The 21,072-nt window shown below is 52.0% G+C and overlaps 5 protein-coding genes across 5 annotated transcripts; 3 read left to right on the top strand and 2 right to left on the bottom strand.

The window, feature by feature from the left end:
* Positions 1-1,372: 1,372 nt before the first annotated feature.
* Positions 1,373-2,780, top strand: J4E84_009784 (uncharacterized protein; the record flags this gene model as incomplete). Its single annotated transcript, XM_049392344.1, has 4 exons — positions 1,373-1,629; positions 1,684-1,932; positions 1,983-2,164; positions 2,212-2,780. 4 exons carry the CDS (start codon positions 1,373-1,375, stop codon positions 2,778-2,780), a joined length of 1,257 nt encoding a protein of 418 aa, XP_049239927.1.
* A 560-nt stretch (positions 2,781-3,340) lies between these two features.
* On the bottom strand, positions 3,341-3,638 carry J4E84_009785 (uncharacterized protein; the record flags this gene model as incomplete). Its single annotated transcript, XM_049392345.1, has 2 exons — positions 3,341-3,512; positions 3,586-3,638. The coding sequence occupies 2 exons, from the start codon at positions 3,636-3,638 to the stop codon at positions 3,341-3,343; spliced, it is 225 nt and encodes a 74-aa protein (XP_049239928.1).
* Positions 3,639-8,961: 5,323 nt separating this feature from the next.
* Positions 8,962-10,241, top strand: J4E84_009786 (uncharacterized protein; the record flags this gene model as incomplete). The annotated part of the gene is made up of 4 exons (XM_049392346.1): positions 8,962-9,150; positions 9,204-9,507; positions 9,564-9,762; positions 9,812-10,241. 4 exons carry the CDS (start codon positions 8,962-8,964, stop codon positions 10,239-10,241), a joined length of 1,122 nt encoding a protein of 373 aa, XP_049239929.1.
* Positions 10,242-13,107: 2,866 nt separating this feature from the next.
* Positions 13,108-14,145, bottom strand: J4E84_009787 (uncharacterized protein; the record flags this gene model as incomplete). The annotated part of the gene is made up of 2 exons (XM_049392347.1): positions 13,108-13,563; positions 13,693-14,145. The coding sequence occupies 2 exons, from the start codon at positions 14,143-14,145 to the stop codon at positions 13,108-13,110; spliced, it is 909 nt and encodes a 302-aa protein (XP_049239930.1).
* Positions 14,146-17,038: 2,893 nt separating this feature from the next.
* Positions 17,039-19,563, top strand: J4E84_009788 (uncharacterized protein; the record flags this gene model as incomplete). The annotated part of the gene is made up of 2 exons (XM_049392348.1): positions 17,039-17,044; positions 17,386-19,563. 2 exons carry the CDS (start codon positions 17,039-17,041, stop codon positions 19,561-19,563), a joined length of 2,184 nt encoding a protein of 727 aa, XP_049239931.1.
* Between the last annotated feature and the right edge of the window lie 1,509 nt (positions 19,564-21,072).

Below are 21,072 nucleotides of genomic sequence, written 5' to 3' on the forward strand. Positions count from 1 at the left end.
CTTCCATATCGCAGGAGCAACATCGGCTAACCCTAGGCGGAAAGTGCTCGCTTTGGCCTTCAGTCCAATCGGGGCCTTGCTGAGAGTACCAGAAATCGACAAACGCAACACTCCATCGACCATGCTGGCAATCTCTATCTGTTCTGGCAATTTAGAATTCGTGCGGGACTTTCGCCGCACCGAAGAATCGTTTGTCGGTCGATTGCGCCTTCGTTTCGACGTTTCGGCCTGTTCAAGTGATACTGATTGAGTCGATACCACACCCTCTGTAGCTGGTCGTTTTCGTTTCCTGTGCGCAGAAGCCCTCGGAGCAGTTGACGTGCGGTTAATGTGTCCAGCAGGCGATAAGTCCTCGAGTTCAATCTCGTACAGAAGTGCATCAGAGTTCTCTTCTTCTAGAGTCGCTACTTTTCGCTCACCCGGGGATGAAGTCGTTCGTTTCACTGCGGGCCTCCTACGCGGGCTTGCTTCCAGAATGTCCATGCAAATGCGTATTGACAGGAGTGAGACTGACGCGATTCCCTTGGGCGGTTGAACGTCTACCGCTGGAACATCCGAGAAGAGTCGGTGACGCTTCTTTCCTTCTTGCATGCTCGTGACTGAGGAGTGGTTGATGTCCAGACGTATTGTCCCGGGGTCCATTGCGATATCTGTTCGATGCGTTGGCTCCAACGTCAACTGATCCCAGACCTACATTTTGTCAACATTATCCCCAAACAAGAGCGAGTATACTTACTGGCGCATCAAGAACCGCATTTGCGAGGTCTTGCAACTGCTTGTCAGGCAAAAGCTCATTACGTAGACTGAGCGTCATGTCAATGTGCATGTCATGTCCACGGCTCACCCATACAGCACCCGACGTCAACGCGTCTAGATATTCGGCTGATGTTAGCTGCTGGAGGTAAGTTGCATCCTGTCTTGGTGAGATGGTGATCAATGTTGTGAGCCAAAGCTCGTGATCAGTGGCAGGCGAGCTGAGCACTGCGCGCCCGAGCTCAATTGATCTCGACATTATCGTCCAACCAGACTCCGGTCTGTGGAGGAGGCGAAGGCAGCGACATAGGCATTGCAGAGATTGGTGGAGCGACGGGGTCTGAGATTGTGATGTATCGTTATCGGTGCCAAGAGATGGGTTCGGCAAGCACCCTGAGGGTTGTTGCTTCCTCGCGGGCCCGCGGGTCCTGCAACCTCCACCTCGCGTCGCAACATGAGGTGCCTCACCACCAACGCGCTTCGGCGCGTCAGTCAAGCTGCATTGCCCCAAAACACCATTTGCAGGTCTCCGGTAGCAGTCGCGGGCTCAATTGGTCGAAAACATCTTCATTGCAGCCCCTCGCGACACACCGATGGCGTATTTCGAGAGCTCACGTCGATGCGCGTGCGCACCCCATGGATAGAAGCCTTGCGCCAACAGCAGTCAGAGGGGAAACAACCTACGGAGCCCTCAGGAAAGCCCGAAGTACCCAAAGATCGCAAGCTGACAGGGAAACGTATGAGCGAGAGCTACCATTCGGTTGTACTCCCGCTGGCTCAGGACCCATGGATCCTCGACACGTATCTTAACGCCTCAGGGCACATACGGCTCGGAACCATCTTCATGGATCTCGATGCTCTCTCTGGCATCATTGCGTAAGCGTTCAACAGCTACGCGTAGTAGCTGACCTGGTCTGAAAGCTGCAACAGGTACAAGCATACGGGAGACGACGTGACTACTGTTACGGCTAGCTGCGACCGCATTACCATTCACTCCCCACTGACCGAGATATGCGATCTAGAACTATCTGGCCGTGTGACCTATGCGACTGGCAGAAGCAGTCTGGAGATCACGATGCAGGTTGCCAAAGCACCTAAGAAGGGCGAGCAGGCCAAAGACGAGGATGTCTTGATCAACTGTACCTTCACCATGGTCTCTCTAGATCCAGGCACCAAGAAGTAAAGATCAATGTAGTGGGTAAGGATTCTGTCAGCTAATTGGTCTGCAGGCCCGTAAACGTCAATCCTCTGATCGTCGAGACGCCCGAAGAGAAACGCCTGTATGCTCTCGGTGAGCGTAATTCGAAAGTGCGAAAGGAGCGCCGCGATACCTCTTTGCTCAAGCATACGCCGAACGATCTCGAGAGCGACCTCATACATGCCTTCTGGCAGAAACAGCTACAGTACCATGGTCGGTCTCCGATCTACCAGTACCTATTGCCCAGCTAACATTCACAGACCCCTACGACGACCTTCGCAAACCCGATAACGTTGTCTTTATGGATGCGACGCGTCTCCAGACCGCCACAATCATGCAACCGCAATACCGCAATCGCCATCACTTCATGATCTTCGGTGGCTTCCTCCTCAAGCAGACCTTCGAACTCGCTTTCACTGCCGCCGCAGCCTTCGCACACGCCCGCCCAACCTTCGTCTCCCTCGATCCCTCCACCTTCCAAAACCCAGTGCCTGTAGGCAGCATACTATACCTCACGGCTACAGTCGTATACACAGACCCGCCGCTGATCGGCGCGCCGGACGAAAAGGTCGACGATCAAGCCGAATATACACGAGTGCAGATTAGGATTGACTCAAAGGTGCGGGATGTGGAGCATGGCCACAGCAAGCCGACAGGGCAGTTCAACTACACGTTCACGGTACCGAAGAACATTAGAGTCATGCCAAGGACCTACCAGGAGTTCATGATGTATATTGATGCAAGGAGGCGAGCTGAGCAGGTCAAGCGGACACTGGAGGAAGGATACGGTGTCAGCCCGAAGACGGCAGAGGATAGTCTGACAGAGTAAGGCCGCGATGGTATATATCACAGGCAGGAACAAGGCAGAAGTCTGGGTCATTGCTATACAGCGTGCGCTCAGCAGTATGTCCTGTAATTCAGCTTATACAAACAATATCCGATAGATTGACCAAGGTCCCAATAAATCCGAACGCCTATCCCAAGAAACCCATGTCGAACAAGGCCTAGGAGCCGGTGACCGCGTCTGCGTGCGCCGATAACCCATATTTTATAACGGAGAGGTATAGCGCGTCAAACACAGGCCGAGAACGTGAAAAGGAAAGTACCGCGTGGGATTGATGCTGCATGCAGCATGCACGAGGCTGACGGTACAGGACGTGCATCGACAAGGCGGTGAGCCTCATTCGACCAATAACTCCAAACGCGCACGCGTGCCATCACAACGCTACGCGCAGTCGCCCTGCAGGACAAGTCAGCTCCTTGCCATGTGTTTTCGGACGTGTAATCCGTCTCCGCGCATCCACTCACTCACCCTGCATACCCGCTTGTCTTCCCCGTCAGCCGAAAGGTCAATCAAGCCCTCCGTATCTTCACTCCAATCCTTCCACTCTATAATTCATCCAACTCAAACTCCAACGCCACATCTTCCGAACAGTCTGTGCAGTAGTAGTTCGAGAAGCCGCCGCATTCGATCTTCATCTTGGAACACATGTCGATGGACCAGGCGTCGTAGGAGTAGCCTGAGAGGAGGCGCGAGGAGCAGACTTCGATGCTGTTGGCCCTGTGGGAGTGTTAGATTGGGGTTTGGGTGATGGGGATTGGGAGAGGTGGAAGGAAGGAAGGGAACGGCCTACCAGATATAGTAATCGTGGTTACAGTAATACCACGAGTACGTGTAAGAACACATCTTGAATCTAACACCAGATTGTTCGTGGGAATTGGTTGGGTAAGTGTAGCCGCTTGTCTATGCTTGCCGGCGGAACGATGGCTGTCTGGATAGTGTTGTTATGTGTAGCGATGCTATACATATACACGTTAGCTGACCGCTTCTTCCCCTGTAGATCTCCCTTGCGTTCGTGGGTTGTGCTTCCGCGGAACATGGAGTGTGGATTCTAGACCCTGCATTGTAGTCGTGGCTCCAACGGAGCTGTATGCAAGGTCTATTGTTTACTTGGTACTCACCTTTAGGTATGTTGCTTCTAAGAAGGGAATTCCGATTGTAAGTCTTGATGATGTGCTTGTGCCTCCTTGTTGTTGTTTTACTTCAAGTCCAATGTTATAATGATGTAGATGGCTTCTATTCAAACGTTCAAACCCCGGGATATCACCGCGTCTTTATGCTCATCACTTCTGACTCTTACCAGGAGCTTGGGCCGACGGCTCATTGCAGATACGCCGATATGCTTCATGGCAGTCCCCCGGATTAGCTGATAAGACGAGGCGAGGCGGTGCTTTCCAGCCAATCCGACCAACCACACGTTCGTGTCATCCGAGATGGGAAGCCGAGCCGGGGGATAGATCCATGGCCCATGCTCGAGCGTTCGGCTATTCTGAGGTCGCGTGGAGAAGGCGGTGGAGGTTTAGGCATGTCAGATCGATGTGGTTTCCAGCTCCTGGCTTTCTTTCAGCGTCGACGTAGGGGGTTGGAGTTGATTTCTGTTATCTAGTGAATGGTAGAATGCGTTCTTTGACAGCTCGAGTAGAGCATCTGACGATAGCGAGTGCAAAGGTGTGTCAAGAGACCCCAGACTTTCCTTCTCGCCGACGACCGGTTGGACCCTGCGTCTGCGGGACCTGACCTGCATGCAGGGACCTCACGCTAGCCATATCGGTCAGCTTCACTTCTCATTGGACAAGGCAGACCGGAACGAGCAGCTGTAACGGCCTCCGGCCTCGAGATAACGAAAGTAAAGCTGTTGAAGATGGATTGCATGACTGTTATGTAGTTTTTTTTTTGGAAGGCTACTGAGTGGGAAGGGTGCGATTGCGATGTCTATGATGATCACGTGCCGAGCTGTGTGACCAAGATGGAAATAAAGACGATTGAAGATCATACCTTGATACAAGCCGAAGTTCTTCACACAGACTTTCACGCGATCTTCATCCCCTTCCGCGTGTTTGTAATTCGCAAAATTCTATCCAGATCGTTGCTCGTTGCGGCATCGATCAAAGGCCTCCTGCTTCGGTGAAGTCGGCGGTCTTATCGGCTAGCGTGCGATAACCGACAATGCCTGGGGGGTCGGCATCGCGCAGTTTTCCAGCCTCCAGGGTTCTTCAGCATCGCAATCGCGAAATGAAGTCAGCCTTGAAGATATCAAAGCAGCGATGCGATGCCGACACTGACCGTGTCCATGTTCCCTCATCACGTGCCGAACCAGCCCCAACGCGCCCTCGATCTCGGTCTCGGTCCTCCCTTCTCAAAACCCGCCGGTCTCGCCAAGCAACATCCAGGAAATCGCCCCGTCTTTCTAGTCGCAGACAAGACGGGGCATCGCATCGTCATCAAATCCGGCGCCCCGATGGCTGTCGGGCCTGTCGCACCGCAATGCCGAAGGGTTTCGATGGTTTTCGACGTGTATTGCCTGTCTGGGCAATGTTGAGGTCTTGGTCTGACGGTGGTGTCGCATGTCGGGCGGCCGACCCCGAAATTTCACGGGCGTCGGCGGTGTTGGAGGGCCACCGTCGGCCGACGGGCATGAGACGTCGTCCTACTCCTATGTACAGTGCTTCCATCATGTCCCGGGAATTTGACACTGCCAGCTCCGACCGTCTTAGCATCTAGTCACGTCGCCTCATCGTTCCTGCTGCGGTCGGTCTTCTGCCCAGCTTATGTCACACCAAAGACCCAGATGATCGCTGAAATGCGCGTTCAACCCCCGTTCCGCTGCATCGGCCGACGTCTCTCCACCACAGAATCTCATTTCGCTTGTTTGCAGGATGCGCATAGCTGATGGGTGGAGGTTCAGCAGAGCAACTTTGTCCAACCGGTTTGGCGGGAAAGACTGTTCACCGTACACGCCCCAAGTGTGACCCGGATCATCTGGATGAAGCTCTTCCCATGCATCCGCAAGACCGTTGTCACGGACAAGATCGTTGTCTCCTGGGAGAATGCAATTGAAGTCGCCGGCGATGACCCCTCGGCCAGCCGCCCCGAGGTATGAAGCGCAAATGGAGACTTGACGCGGCCTCATCGACGGATTGATTGGCAACGAATCCAGGTGGACGTTGATCAGGCGAACTCGTGTAGGCTCTTTCCCTGACGTTTGCTTGCTCGAAGAGTTAAGGATCAGATCGCAATACAGCGCGTCGCGTCCAAAACGACTAGGTAATGCGACCCTCCAGATTGCGCCTAGCTGGATACCATCAGTCTTCACCCACAATCTGGACACCAGGGTGATGCTGATGAACTTTTGATTTCCGAAAGCCGAGGTATCGACATCGCTTATGTACCAGTTTTGCTGTATCCAGGAATCTTCAAGCAGGGCTGCAAGACCTTCAGTTGATACTTCTTGCAGGAAAACAACATCTGCAGCTCCTGTAGTTTTGATGACCTGCAGTAGTGCGGACATACGAGACTTTGGTAACGGTGCATCTGCGTTCACGTTCCAGCTTACGAGGCGGAATGAGCCCGCCCATTGGTGCTTGATGCCAGGCTGAGAATACTTGCCGCTGACTGAGGGCATCCAATGCCCTCGATCAAAATCATGCCATGTCTGGAAACTGGGTGTCGTTGTGGTTGTTGGCAAGGGTATCTGCTGCCACCATGATTGGATGTGGTTGCGCATTTGCGACAGCATGGCGAGAGCGAATCTGTGGTGTTTGCGGGAGAGCGTGAGGCGTAGAAGGGTGGTTGTGTCGTTGCTGGCGTGGTGACACGTTAGGTTGAAGCGGTAGGTGTCGTCGCAGCGGTGAAGAGATGAGACTGGTAGTGGCCTACAATTTCTGCTAACAATTTTTTAGAAGCTGTTGCAACGTATTCGTGTTGGGTGCTGTGAGTTAGCGAGATACTGTACCAAGGTTGACTGTTCGGTGAACAGGCAACAACTCGGGTACGCTGCGTCCATATCGTCCTTCGCCGTCCATCAATCTTTCTTGTAATGTCTTGAAGAAGTGATAGAGACAAACGTCTTGGATGTCGAGTCCATCTTCTAGGCATCATGAACATGTTTATTTGGTGAAAGTCATCTTTGTTTTTACACTGTTCAGAGCTGTCGCAGATGCGCTTTGTTGCCTCTTCCTAAACATCGAATTGCCCATGTCGCACGTTGAAACGCTTTCATTGAAAATAAGTCAAAGGCTCTATCGCCCCCTCTTCTCCTTCCACAATGGCGACAGGCGCCTCCCTAGGTCCACGGGTACGTAAACGGTGATTAGTGTCGAACTACTACCAAACGAGTGTTTCTTGCATACTTTGTTTATAACTCCCACTTCCGGTCTCACTCTACGCAGTCAACTCACTTCATTCCACGCAAACGACTCATCGCACTTTCACGACACCCAGCACCTTCAGGCAAATCAAATGTCCACTAACCGGTTGGTTCGATGTCTTCGGACGGTACCCTTGTCCAGGCAAAAGAAAGCCACAGACGTAGAGATTGCCGCAAGCGAATGCGAATCCCTAGACCTCGATGAGATGTAAGTGAACGGTACATGTGTACATCTTCTTGCTGACTATATTAGCACGCGTAAGAACCAGCTTAACTCGCCTCTCTTGCGTCTTCCCGGAGAGATTCGCAATCGCATCTACGAGTACGTCTTCTCTGGTCAAGAAATAAAAATCAGAGACCCTTGGCGGCCTTACACGGAGGGCGAAAGAACCAATCCAGCCATTTACGTCCTCGCGACCTGCCGACAGATCCTTCATGAGGCTTCATCCATCTTTTGGAACGAATGCATCATCGACGCAACAACCTTCGATTGCAGCATTCAGGATCTTATGCATTTCGGTGAGCTATCAGACTACGCTCGCATAACGTCACTGGTTGTATGCGAGGACATCGCGGTTGAGCTCTATGAAACGAAGTTTCTGGACGAGTTTCCCAAGCTGCGGAAGGTTTACGTGCATAGCTACGCGTGGGGAGATAACACGGTCGGGTATATGGAGAATCTGCGGCGAGATATATCCGCGAAAGGTCTGGAAGTTGAGTTCAGAGATGATGAGACGTGGACTGAGGAGGAATTGTCAACACTCGAGGCATGGTAGCATTGAGCACTGCGGTATTGTACCCGGCGAGGATAGCTATACAAGCGTTTTGATTTGGCTTGTCATGGGTGCGTTTTAGCTTTCATATCCTGGACACAAGCGATTGGAATTCCTCGGAGGCTAGCGACACTCGGATAAATCACTACATGTAGAAATGGGAAGAAGATGGAGTGGCGTACATGCGCCAGCAGTTGACTGCAACACACATTCATAACCGGGCATGATCATAAGACACTCTATCTCTAAAGAATTAAGATTGAACATCGCTTCGAGATGAACTGGCTTGCACTCTCCCATTTAGATAATTATATATTGCCTCGTAATCTTGGAAAACTTGGCCTTTCTACTAACGAAGACTGTAGCGCATCTGTTCGGGTTCTTCCGTCCAGGAAGTGAACTTCCATCGCAGCAACTCCTCGCCCCGAACCCACGATCTGACCCAGCGCCAAAAATACGGACCTTCTCCTCGGTTCACCTGCTCTCCAACCTCTCGATTCGATCTGGAAAGTCAGGTTCCCGTCTCGAGACACGACTAGCGGTCACTAGCCACCATCTAGACCCGGCATCCTGATCGCCGGCGCGGGAGATCGCTCCGCTAGTTTTTCGGTACCATCGCCATGGCGTCGCTGTATGGATACAAAAACGTGTCAGATTACTTACATAGCACGCATAGCTCTCCTTTCTAGCAAGATTTTCGTCATCTTGGTCCGAACGGCTGCATGTTTCCTCCCGCTACACGTGGGCACGGTGCGAAGATGACGCACCAGACCCTGCAGCGAGTCGAGTTCGCGGCTGTCACAACCGTTTCCGGGCAGGGAAATGTGAGGATGGTAACGGGGCGAAATAGGAACGGGTGCATCAGCGTGAGTCGAAGGCCTTGGTGGTTATTTGTTATGATCCACTTCGACGGGGAGTCTGCTTGTGCGGTCAATGTCGGCGGAGTCGTATAAAGTAATAGCAGGTTCCTCGAGATGTGGGCACATACTTTGTCTGGGGCTTCGCTGATCATATTCGTCTTGAATCCACAATGGCTACGCCCGTGAGCGATGTCGATCCATCCGCGAGGCTGATTGCACCGGATGGTCTGCCACTTGCCATCATCGTCATCTCGTCCATCTTCTTCGCCCTTTCCATCGTTACCGTAGCGTTGCGAACTTATATTCGAATCAAGAAAAGGATATTCGGCTTGGAGGATGGGTTCATGGTTGTTGGCACGGTACGTTATCACTACTGGTATTTGACCAGTGCTATACTAACGTAACATCAAAGATCGCATACATCCCCGTTACGGGTCTGGCAATCTACGGCTGTCTCGCTGGTCTCGGTAGAATGAACGAGGATCTCAATGCGTGGCAGCAGTCCGAAGCCATCAAGTACTACCTCATCTGGATCTTGGTATACGTTGTTGCACTTGCGACTGTCAAGTCCTCCGTGTGCATCACGATCAGGCGAATTGCATCGATCAAGAAGCCTATGAGAATTACCGTTTGGGTTCTCCTCGCTGTCACGTGGGCTTCTTTCCTCGTTACCTTTGTTGGGACGTTAGCTTACTGCCAGCCGGTGCGCGCTTTGTGTTAGTATCCCAGGTTTGCAATGTACGGGTCGAACAAGACTAACTAATATCTACAGGGACTCCGACATTGATCATGAGTGGCGACGGAGAATGCGCTTCTGCGGAAACCTTCCTCATCATCGCGCACACTGCGACAGTGTCGACAATCTTGACCGACATGGCCCTAGTCGTTGTGCCGGCTATCATCCTATGGAATACGCAAATGAAGAGACAATCGAAGCTCCAAGCATTTGGGCTGCTATCCTTCGCCTCACTGTAAGTCCTCAGTCACCAAAGCAGCACGAACAATCACTAACAATACCAGCGCCTCAATTATCACCATGATCCGCATCCCCTTCGTCAACAAATTCGAGTCCCAGACCAACCTCCCCTTCTGGGTCGCCCACATCGTCCTCTGCTCGAACGTCGAAACAGGCATCGGATGCTTCGCCTCCTCCCTCCCAGCCCTGCGCCACTACTTCCAGAACGAACGCGACAACAGCACCGATCCGAACAGCAAGCACCGCGTTGCAACAACCATCACTGCAGGCGGTCGCTCACGCCGGCAACGGGGAGGAGACAGCTATCACGGCCCCTCGGATCACGGCTTCAGCTTGTCTGCTGTGCATCATGGGCGTGATCAGGATGCTTGGGAGAGGATACACGACGGCGCTTCCGATAAGAGCACGGCGCCGATGAACGATAAGAGGATTTATCATGATAGGACGTATACTGTTGATGTTGAGTCGGCTTGATGAGATGTACTTTTATTAGGTTTTGCTGGTATAGCTAGCCCTTAGATGCACCGCCATAATATCTAGAATGAACCTGGCGGAGAACTTCTCTGCACTTCCATGCTCTGTCATGTGACATGGATACATTGGATCAGGGCTAAGAGTAAACGTAAACAAGTTCAGCGTTCTCTCCAAACACACTCTTCACCCTCTCCACTCTCTTAGTGTACGCCTTGTCGTCAAACACATACACCCTGTACACACACATAACCTTCTGTACGCCAGAAAATGCTCCCATGCAAAATCCCTTGTCAATGTTATAGACAACGTGAGAACCAAGATGGACGAGCTTTATCTGATCACGCATACTCCTCTCGGTATGGTTTACCAGAGCAGTCATACTGTAGTATAGCAGATAGAAGACAGTGGTTTCCCAGAAGTACGGAAGAGCTTCGTGACGCAACTGCGTGCAGCTTTGCGCTAAGCTCATTGGATGAAGCTCAGGGCCTGGAAAGTAGCAGTCGCGTCGAGGAAGGTATACAGCGTTGTCATCGAAGGCGTAGAGATATATCTTGTTCCGAAGCTCGGCGGGAAGGCGCAGAAGAGGAGAGTTGCGCTGGTTCGCAGCGGTGCTGTTGTAATTTGTCAGTTTGCAGTCGACACTTCACTGTCGCAGTCTCTTACATGCTGTCGAAATCCATTGTCGCTTCAAGAACTGAGCTTGCGCAGTAATGAAATCAGTCGGGGAGTTTGTTTGTTGTGACTGAAGTTGCAAAGAGATTGAGGTTGTCAAGTATGACTGGGTAGTTGTTATGGTACAAGGTCGCGCTAGTGCACGTGGCTATCTCGCTGCCCTCCGCATTCACTCCGCTATTTCAGGTTGTGGTATCCTGCGAATCTGTTTAGGTAAAATACCTCCATGTCGAAAAACCTGAAGGCGACGTGCGCCCTAGACACCCCCTGTATATCACCACCATGGATCGAAAGTGACCTCAACATCGCGACCCATGAACCTTCTAATCCCCCTCGTAACTTCTAGCCGCCACACTGAATGAACATACCCATATATGTGCCAGTATTTCAACCCCGTTAGCCATCTCGTGTACGATATGTACTCGTTGTTATCGCTGTCATCGTCTGTGTCGTCATCGTCCGTATCCGTGCCGAGAAGAAACCTCCATCCCATTTCCTTGGCGCTTGTGCGAATTGACTCCACTCTAGCGAGTAGTTCTGGCGTTGTTGATTTCACCAAGTGCCTCATCTCTCCACATTCGTAGAATGAAAAGGTGATGTGAGAGTAGTAAACTGGCTTTGACTCGTGCTCGATCTGCTTGCACGACTTGAGAAGAGCATTCTCGGTATTGTCCTCTCCGCAGAACGCGTATCCGTATATGCGATTGCGGATCTCGCCCGGTAGCCGAAGGAGAGGGGACCTCAACTGGTTGGCAGCAGTACTAGCAGTTCCGTCAGTGAGTTTCCTTCCGATAGTTACGGAGTACGGCTTACATGGCTTCGCACTCCATCGTTGTCGACATATGAGTGTACTGAATGCGAGTACCGTAAGTAAGGTAGTGTGCGAGCTGATGCTGGAAGGAAATCCAAAGGGCTTCAACACGCTAGCGAACGCGCTTGGACCAACTGATTGGATGAAGGTGAGTGAAAGTGCGACCACGGCATTCGGTCATTGGAATATACTACAATATGTCGTATACCTCCGCGCATCACTCAAATACTTCAATCTTACACTTTAATCACCCTCGTGTCCATCTCAGTGTGTCGACCCCTGCCACCAAACAACTTCCAGCTCATGATCATTGAATGGCTCTCGTATAGCCAGGAACACGTCCCTCGAATCTACCTCGTGGTACTGGGGCGTAATCGACACCTTCCTAAGCCCCTTGAACGAAGGAAACATAGCATTGCGCTGTGACCCCGAATCCGCAAGTCCGAAAGATCTGTTGTTCATCAACACCAACGTCCAAGCCGTTCTCCAAGGGATGATGATATGCACTATGGCTTCATGACCAGTGAGAGTAGCGAGTCTCTTCAGATCCGCAACCTCATCTACTGATATCCTGGATTTGGAGTAGAGAAGTGGTGTGGCTTCGGCCCGGATTTGGCGACAGATCCCAAGGACATGGATACACTGACCGATGGTGGGTTGATGTGGATGGATGCTTAGTAGATGTCGCCGGACGACTACTATGTCGTTGATGCCGAAGATATACGCGTACACGGCGTTTCGTAGTTCTCCGGGTAGACGTAAAAATGGTGAGTGCTGTTGGTTCGTCGTTATATTCTCCATAATATGGTGTCCGCGTCTGTAACTTTGAGCGATTGTAGTTCAAAGCAAATGAGGTCAGAACGGGCTGGAATAGACGCAGTAGTAGTAGTATTTCAAAGCAACTGGAGTAGGTGGTTGTATATCTTGTGGGTAGAGAGAGCTACTTGAAACTGAGAACATAGTACATATACTTTCCCGAAGTGATGGGTACCCATGGAATGAGTTCAAGAGTGAGCGACCAGTGTCGGACTTTGCTACCATTCCATCAAGATATCTTCAAAGTATTTTCTACTTCACCGTATGTAGCCATTCCATCAAGATTTCTTCAAGGCATTCTCTACTTCACCATGTGTAGAACTGCATCGCGGCGATTTCAGAAGGTAACAAAATGTCATATTAATTAAGAAAGAGATACCAGAGCCGTCACGTTGGCTAGAGAGTAGTCCAAGAAGTCAAGTGACAAAGGAGAGAGCAAGCTGTGCCCACATAGTCCGTCCCACCCGTGGGACTCAAACCCCGATGACTTGCATCGACCCCAAAACTGCTGTACCAGCCAACAAAGAGAAAGATAATTTGTTCATTACGTCGTCCTGCTGCGATGTGTTATATCTGCTCCCGCCGTACAAAGTTGATGAGTGCATAAGCTCCACTCGCTACCGCTGCGCCCAACATTGGTCCTAGCCAGTATATCCAGTGGTAGCTAGTAAAACCAACGACGACCGCAGGACCGAAACTTCTTGCTGGGTTCAAACTGCCACCGGTGAAGTAGACACTGCATATCTCGGCGATGAATAGCGACATTCCGATGTACATTGGTTTCGCTGATCCGGCTTCCAGCATGAGGATGCTGAGGACCAGTTGCGCGGTGACGAAAGCTTCCAGGAATAGGCCTCGTGTTACCGAGATCGATGCGTCGAGCTTGGTGTCGATGGTGAGTTCGCCAGGCAAAAGACCGGAGACGAAGCCTGCTGCGGCTATCGCAGCGATCATTTGAGCTATGATGGTTTGGAGTGCGCGGTGCCAATGGATCTTTCGTGTGAGCCATAAGGCGGCAGTAACCTGTCAAGAACCGCGTTAGTGTCTGTTACACTGCATATGTATGTTGGCAGCACGTTTTCCCCCGATGTTGCACATGGTATTACCCAAGTGCCGGGATCATACGAACACAGGCTGGGTGGCTAAACTTACAGCTGGGTTGAATTTACCGCCACTGATGTCGGCGAAGATGGCGACGTTGATGGCTAGAGAGATACCAAAGGCGAAGGCGATGTACAAGAGCTTTCCCACATCCGGTATGGGATTCGAGCTTGCGGTCAAGTCGTTGGTGCCGGCAGCGTTGAGTGCGATCTGAGTACCAGTGAAGGCCAAGGAAAGGAACATGAAGGTGCCAATAAGCTCTCCCAAGAAGGCTGTGGCCTCAGTCCGTAGGAAGTGATGCTTTCTTCGGTCTTCCGAGGGAGGTGCTGTAGAAGGCTCATGGAAAGGCAGACCGGAGTCTTTCTCTTTGTCGTGGTCGAACATGGCGTATGGGTGACTAATAGCGGTGATAGAAGAGAAGGGCCTCAAAGGAATGGGAGGTGAAAGCACAATGGCAAGAGATGATCTCTGTTTGTAGGAAACGACGTGCTTTTCGAAAGCCATTATATCTGATCACTGAAATGGGAGGAGTAAGGTGGGCACTCCCGATTTTCATATTCGCCTGTGCGACCCGTGCTCCCGTGCCCACCTGAGAGAGATCATGGTTCCGTCCTCCTGGGCTGAACGTTGTCTGCTTGGATCCGCACGAGCCTGTTGTTGGAGTTGGGATCCATGCACCGCGCCAGGCCAGGAAGCGCTGATGCATTAGCGGGATGTGCGTTCCGACTGGTGTGCCGGTTGTAGCGAGATTGAAGAGTCAAAGCACGATGGAGCTAGAACCGAGAAACATCACGAGGGTCGTCTGACTACGCGCCACAGCAACTCAAAAATGATGAGGGTTGTCTTCGTCGTCAAGATGAACCATCTTTTCCGAGCGCTACTGGACTCGACGTAGTGCAGCAGTAGGCAACGCGTCGTCTATTGGGAGCCATCCATGACACAGGATTGCGATCTTACCACGCGTCAATAGCCTCACTGTCGGTTTGAGAAGAATGAATGCGATTCCTGCGAAGATGGTGTGCATTGAAGTTCGAGCGTTGCCAAGCGTGGAGCCAGTAGTCAGGCACGGCCAATGTTTTGACAGGTCGTTCGAAACGTTGGTCGCTCCATAGTACTATCCAGACGCGTGCTTCGCCCCCTAGTGGCGGCTTCAGGAGAAGATATTAATCAATGTCAAAGCGATAGTTGCGCAAAGATGCTTGTCAAGATTCCAGTGTTAGGTTGCACAAGCGTGGAGTGGGATGCTGCAGTGCGCAGGTATGACGGAGGATTCGCCGCGAAACACGAAGCTTCAGTCCGCGGAGGTCGTATACAGGTTGCTCCTGTGGACGCGCTTGAAGGCGACGCGTGGCAAGTGATTCCAGAATCCTGTGAGAGATTGCAACACTGCACCTCCCTCCATGAAGGTGTAGAGCTTTTGATGCGCCTACCGCGTCGATCGCCTGCGTGAGGTCAGTTGTTGGAATCGCAAAACTTTGTACTACCGACCTATTTCCACATGTGTAATCCAGTTGCGTTGGAGTGCGACGTGCCTCAGGCCAATCCTGGTCTTACGAAAGTTTGGTTCCGGTGCACAGGACTGGCGTTGTACGCTTAGGCTGATCACCCGCCCACAGCCAAACGTAAAATGACATTCCCTGGGTGAACAGTACCTCCTTTACAGTACAGCGACTATCAACTAGTGTATAGACAAGCTGACGTTTATTGGGATTTACCCCAGGTAATTTTGATAAACCGCCAGCATTCAATAGTGAGAAAGCTCTTTCATATCATGCGTTTGCGCTACCAGAGGTCGTCTGAGCGCGTGCAGGAAGTCTGTAGATTTTGAGTTGGCCAGTTGCCGATGAAAATATTCCGATAGCAGGAGGCTCCCTACGATCAGTGTCGTGTTTGAAGAAAAGACTGCGCGACCTTGAGCACACTGCGCATGCTTGCTAGTGGTGCCGTTATCCGTGACGATTCAGACAAAGTGTGAGCTTGTGGCGAGACGTTGACATCTCCGCCACAATGCGCATTCAATGGCCTGATGCAGAACATGCGAAGCGCTGATGGCTTTCTTAGTATCGCCCTGTCTTTGATGAGTAGTTTCAGAGTCTCTGTAACAGCTATGATGTGCTCGGGCCGTAGTTTTAGCTCTAGCGCGCCGTTTCACTCGAAGATCGTCGAAACAGGACACACGAATGACACTTTCGAAAAGGCCATATATGATCGATGCGATGCGATGCGAGAACTTCGTAGGCTACTTAGGGCGACCAGGCTTTCCATCTTGTCGCCGGTCAACCTCGGGAGGATGCTATGGGCGTGCTAGTCTTGATGCAAATCGCGACGTACGATTCAACAACGCCTAGATATCAGACAGTGGCCTGGAAGAAGCGCGAACAGTATGTGATGAGCAGGCGTCGCATTCACACAGCTGCTCACTCCAGACTGGCTGGCCTTGATCGCTTGTGAGGGCGCATGCTCACTTCAGTCGAGCGCAGCGGGACCACCGGAACCTTCTGAAAGTTCGTATGGGCGAGAAGGTATTTCCAAGGTCGCAATGATCTCCAGAGTAAAGAGCAGGGCAGTAGAGCAACTCCCCAGGTTTGTTGACGGGTTGTTGGGTGGGAAGATAAGGAGATGGAGGAACTTCCGAACCCTGCGCAAGCTACGGGAACCTTGAGGCAGGGGCAAATTTCCACGAAGGTTAGCAAGCCGCCGCCGGATATCGATTTGGGTACGTGGAGATCACGCCAAGAGCTAAAATCGTCGGATACGAAATAGTACCATTGCTTCTGTTGAAGCTAAAGTACACTTCATGATTGAGTGTCAATTAGCTGCACCTTCACGGAGTTGCACCCTAAATGAATGCATGTCGCCCATACTAGTGCCGCAAATGTAGTTGTTAGACGTTGTCGACTGCAATGCGTCATTTGCAAGGGACGACCGATTGTCTGTCGCTGTCGACGGAGAAGTGTTTGTTCTTTGCGAGTATTGTTTTGATGTTCGGCTTCGACGAGAATTGCTGGCCAGGTGCCATGTGCCAAGACGATGTGCCAAGACGACGCTAGTGCCTCCCGCGCCAGGGGCATTGCGGGTCTCGCTCGCACGCGAGCCTCCATCTTCACATCCCCCACGAGCCTGCAGCGCGCACGGTACTCCACGTGCATGTTCTGGACTACGAGGCTCTGCAAGATGCAGGGCTAGATCGAAAACTTGCGGGCGCCCCTCAACGTCGGCAGCAGAAATGGTATGTTTCTCGATGTGTGGCTTGAGAACCACAAAAACTACGCGAGGTTGGGACTGAACGAGTCAAGTGGCTCGTCAGGACTTACCTTCTTGTGGTACTCAAGCAGCCTATTTCGATATGTGGCACGGTTTTGCTCGATTCACTCAGCTACGCCTCGAGAAAGCCATGATGTTTGTATGCTTCAGCTGCGGCGGCTCCGTCCTGCATGGCGTAAATCTGTTTGGATCGTAGTCAGGACGAACTCTTGCAAGGCCTCATCATGGATATATAAACATCCACGGAGGCACAGGAAGTATAACCAGCAGCAACAGCAGCGTCTTCACTCATTTACTCATCCGCTCAGTCACTCTTTACGCTCGAGCAACCCACTATCTTTAATAATGAGGTATTCATACGTTTTCTCTGCCGTTGCGGCCTTCGCAGTGGCCGGAGCTCAAGACATCGACTTCGCTGGAGTTGATGCTACGCCTGGTATGATCTCTTCCGATGAAAGACTGGTATCCTACTAATTAGAGATAGACCCAGTCATCAACATCATTCCCGGTTTGAAGGAACAAGCAGTTCCTTTCGAAGTGACTGAGGCTATTGCGGATGTCGTCTCCGAGGTCGTCGCTGATCCTCTCGATGTCAAGCCTGTGTCTGAGCCTTCGGCCGTACCGGAGGTCAAGAAGCATCTGAGGCGTGGGGCCTGCGACCCTGAGCCCAGCAACCCCAACACTTACGGCTTCGACTTGTCGTCTGCTAGCAAGTTCCGCGCCGACACCAAGATAGCATCTGTAGCCAAGGGTGCTTCCACCCCCTCTGGATACTTCAATACCTTCACGAACTTGCAGGGTGCCAGCAGTGCTTACGGATACCTTGGCTACAAGGTAGTTGAGACCTACGACCCCTCTCACTGCGCATCTGAGTGTAACTCCAAGGATGGGTGTCTCGGTTTTAACATCTATGTTGAGCGCGACCCTTCGGCAAACCCAGGACCTGAATGCCGAGACCCCGAAGCTGTTGCCAACATCAAGTGCTCGTTCTGGGGCGGACCAGTCTACACCGACACTGCCAACAACAACGGACAGTGGCGAGAACAGTTTGAGGTCGCCATCGCTGGAAGCAACGGCTACTCGTCTCTCACGACTCAGTCTGCTGAGGGCTACAAGCAGGTCGAGCTCAAGAACAGTGCAATCAACTCTCCTCTCGACTGCAACAAGCAAGGCTCCTACATGGGTTACAAGCTCTTCGTCCAGCCCGCATTCGATGCGAAGCTCTGTGCAGCTGCCTGCCAGGAGCAGAACAAGTGGGCAATTGAACACCCACCTGCCGATGGCAAGCCGCAGTTGTGCCGCTACTTCAACACCTACATTCTGCTCAAGAACGGTGTTTCTCAGGGTCAGTACTGCTCCATGTACACTCAAGAGTGGGATGCTTCCTTCGCCACGAACGATGGACAATACCGTGGCGACGATCACTACACTATTCAGTACAGCTTTGGTTTCACCGATGAGAGCGATGATGGCGTGCCTGTCTGCCCCAGCGACATCTCATACCTCAAGTCGAGCGGCGATGAGTTCTGCAGCAGCTACATTGGCTACTCCCAGCCGACTACAACTGCGACCGCTACCGCTACTATTACACCAGCCCCCCAGACCGCTACAATCACAAGGACAGTGACAAGTACCTCCACCTCTGGGGTTGCGATCGTCACTGCAGCCAAGTTCAACGGAAGACACGCCAGACGTGCGGATAACAGCACCGAGGTGACCAACGACGTCGTTGTCGACCCTTACGAAATCGCAATCGTGGCCGTCAAGACTCTCTCGTACGAGGACGACGCAAGCATCCCGAAGCTCAACGATACCATGGCAGCAGAGCTTAACAGAGGAGTCGAGAAGCGTGACCTCGCAACACCAGCTTCTATCGCAGCCTGGCCCACCAGCAAAATCTCAGCAGCTTGCTCTCAGGTCGCCACCGGCACTTCCACAACGACTCAGACCGTCACTACTACTGCCGCGACCTCATTTGCGACCGAGACAAAGGAATTTCAGACCGTCGTTGTCGTCCAAAGCACCTGCAACGTTCCCGCACCCAGACCAACAGCCCCTTCATACACCAGGATCGCAGGTGGCGACCCATCAGAGGGCGTGCCCATGGTACCCGGCCCCGCAGACCGCCCCTACTTCAACGAGTACTTCACCCTCAACTTGCCTTTCGCCGTCAAGATCTTCCAAACCTCCTCCACGCAGATCGGCATCACTACCGGGGGTGTCATTACAGTGGGAGATTACGTGTTCAATGCTTTCGCGGAGCAATTCTACATCTACGGAGGCTGGAGACACGGCATGTTCTACCGTGTCGATGGCGACATTGGCGCTCGCAAGATCCACTTCTCCTGGTTTGCGGGCACTATTATGTGGGGTCATGAGCGCTTCCACGTTACGGCCATGTTCGACGAGGCTAAGCCTGGTGTTCTCACGACAAAGGTCTTCGATACTGTAGGTCAGATTGATAACAGGCGTACCATCTCTGTTGAGGGTACCGGCAAGAACATTGTCTTCGCTGAGTACGGATCGACCAACGTTCATGAGGGCCAGGAGATTACTTTCGATACTACCGGAGCCGGTAGCGTCTCGGCCAAGGACTTTGATCGCGTCGAATGCTGCAAGAAGACTGGGTGGGAGTGGCATGTGTGCTCTGAGGTCTAATCGACTTACCACCATCGTCGACAGCTCCTTCGAGCTTCATCTTCCCTTTCCCGCACCTCACAACACACTGAAAGACAGTATCTCATATGTAATCTAGTAATGTAATGTAATGTAATCACATTTCGAGTGGATTTGCGCTACATGCCGCTGCGACTCTCCCACATGCGCCGTCAACGCGCAAGGCATTTTACACTATCCTCAGCATCTCGGTCTCCAACCTTTCCCCCTCGCCATTCATAACGCCATGCATATAGGAATCACCGACGAGAGCGTACCCTTCACCACGTCTTCTCAACACATACGGGACTCTGCAACCCGCAAAGAATCCAACACTATCCCCCACCCTCGCAGCAATCGGCACCAACCCAATCAACCCCAGGTTGGTGATGGCAAACTGCCGCCCCTTTATTCGCCCAACATGACTAGACTCAAAGTGATTCTGCTGAATTCCCAGTTGCATCATAGCAGCGTTCCAATCGTTACTCCAAGCGTCATTGTACGATTGAGCTAAGAAGGGAACAGCGAGTGGTACTGCAAACCGCCAGAACCAATTCCTTTCCCGAAAGCAATACGCTAGAGCCGAGGAGAATGCTACAGCAATGCCAAGGATCCAACCCTTCTTCTTGCTGTGACCGTGATCCAATTCTTGGACGCGAAGAAAGGCGAGAAACGCATCGTAGCCACTGCTGTCATGAGGTGGCACAAGTGGGCTGGAGCATGTGCGGTTGCAGCACAAAGTGCGCCAAAACGCTTCGTAGTGAGACTCCCCGGTACGGCGGTAGATGTCATTGGAATCAGTGCTGTTAGGATTTCGCATTAGCGCTTGCATGCGGAAGAACCAGTCGCGATAATTAGAAATAATCAGCAGGTCATTGGTGCCGTCTGGTGGTGCCTCCACTTCGTTTATGTACGTCGGGAACGGAGCGGTGCAGGTTATTGTGTCAAAACCAGCACCGCGGACGTGGAGAAACTAACATGCAAATAAGCTGGGAGGGGCAGCCGAGATTCGAGTGGATCATACCTCGTCTCTGTGTCCCTTCGAAAACAATACCTCGGGCTTGCGATTGATTTCCGGCTTTATTGACGGGTATCCAAGCATCATAGGCCAGTGCATGGTATCTTGTACCTTTAGGAAATCTACCACCCAACTCGGCTCTGTGATATCGTTGTTTTCTTTCCTTGTGAGCGATGACCAGATGTCCAACACACTACCCGTAGTGGGCTCGATCCTGCCATCCAGGAGTATGATGCTGAGCTCTCTCATAACGTCTTCGATACTCTTGGAGTAGTCTACGAAGCTTTTGTCGAGATCGCTTGTGAGGCCCACAAGCGCAAATACTCTGTCTCGCTGATCCGTTGCATCGAACCAGTGGGTAGTCATAAGGAGGTGCAGTATACCACTCATCCCCTTCTCTCTGGCGTGTTTAATCGAAAACAGAATTGCTGCGCACGGAAGCTTGAATCTGCCTGCCCGTCGTGCTTCTTTATCTTTGAATACCTTTACCGCAG

Source organism: Alternaria hordeiaustralica (genome assembly GCF_023758085.1).
Source record: "Alternaria hordeiaustralica strain BMP 2776 chromosome Unknown scaffold_32, whole genome shotgun sequence".
NCBI lineage: Eukaryota > Fungi > Ascomycota > Dothideomycetes > Pleosporales > Pleosporaceae > Alternaria > Alternaria hordeiaustralica.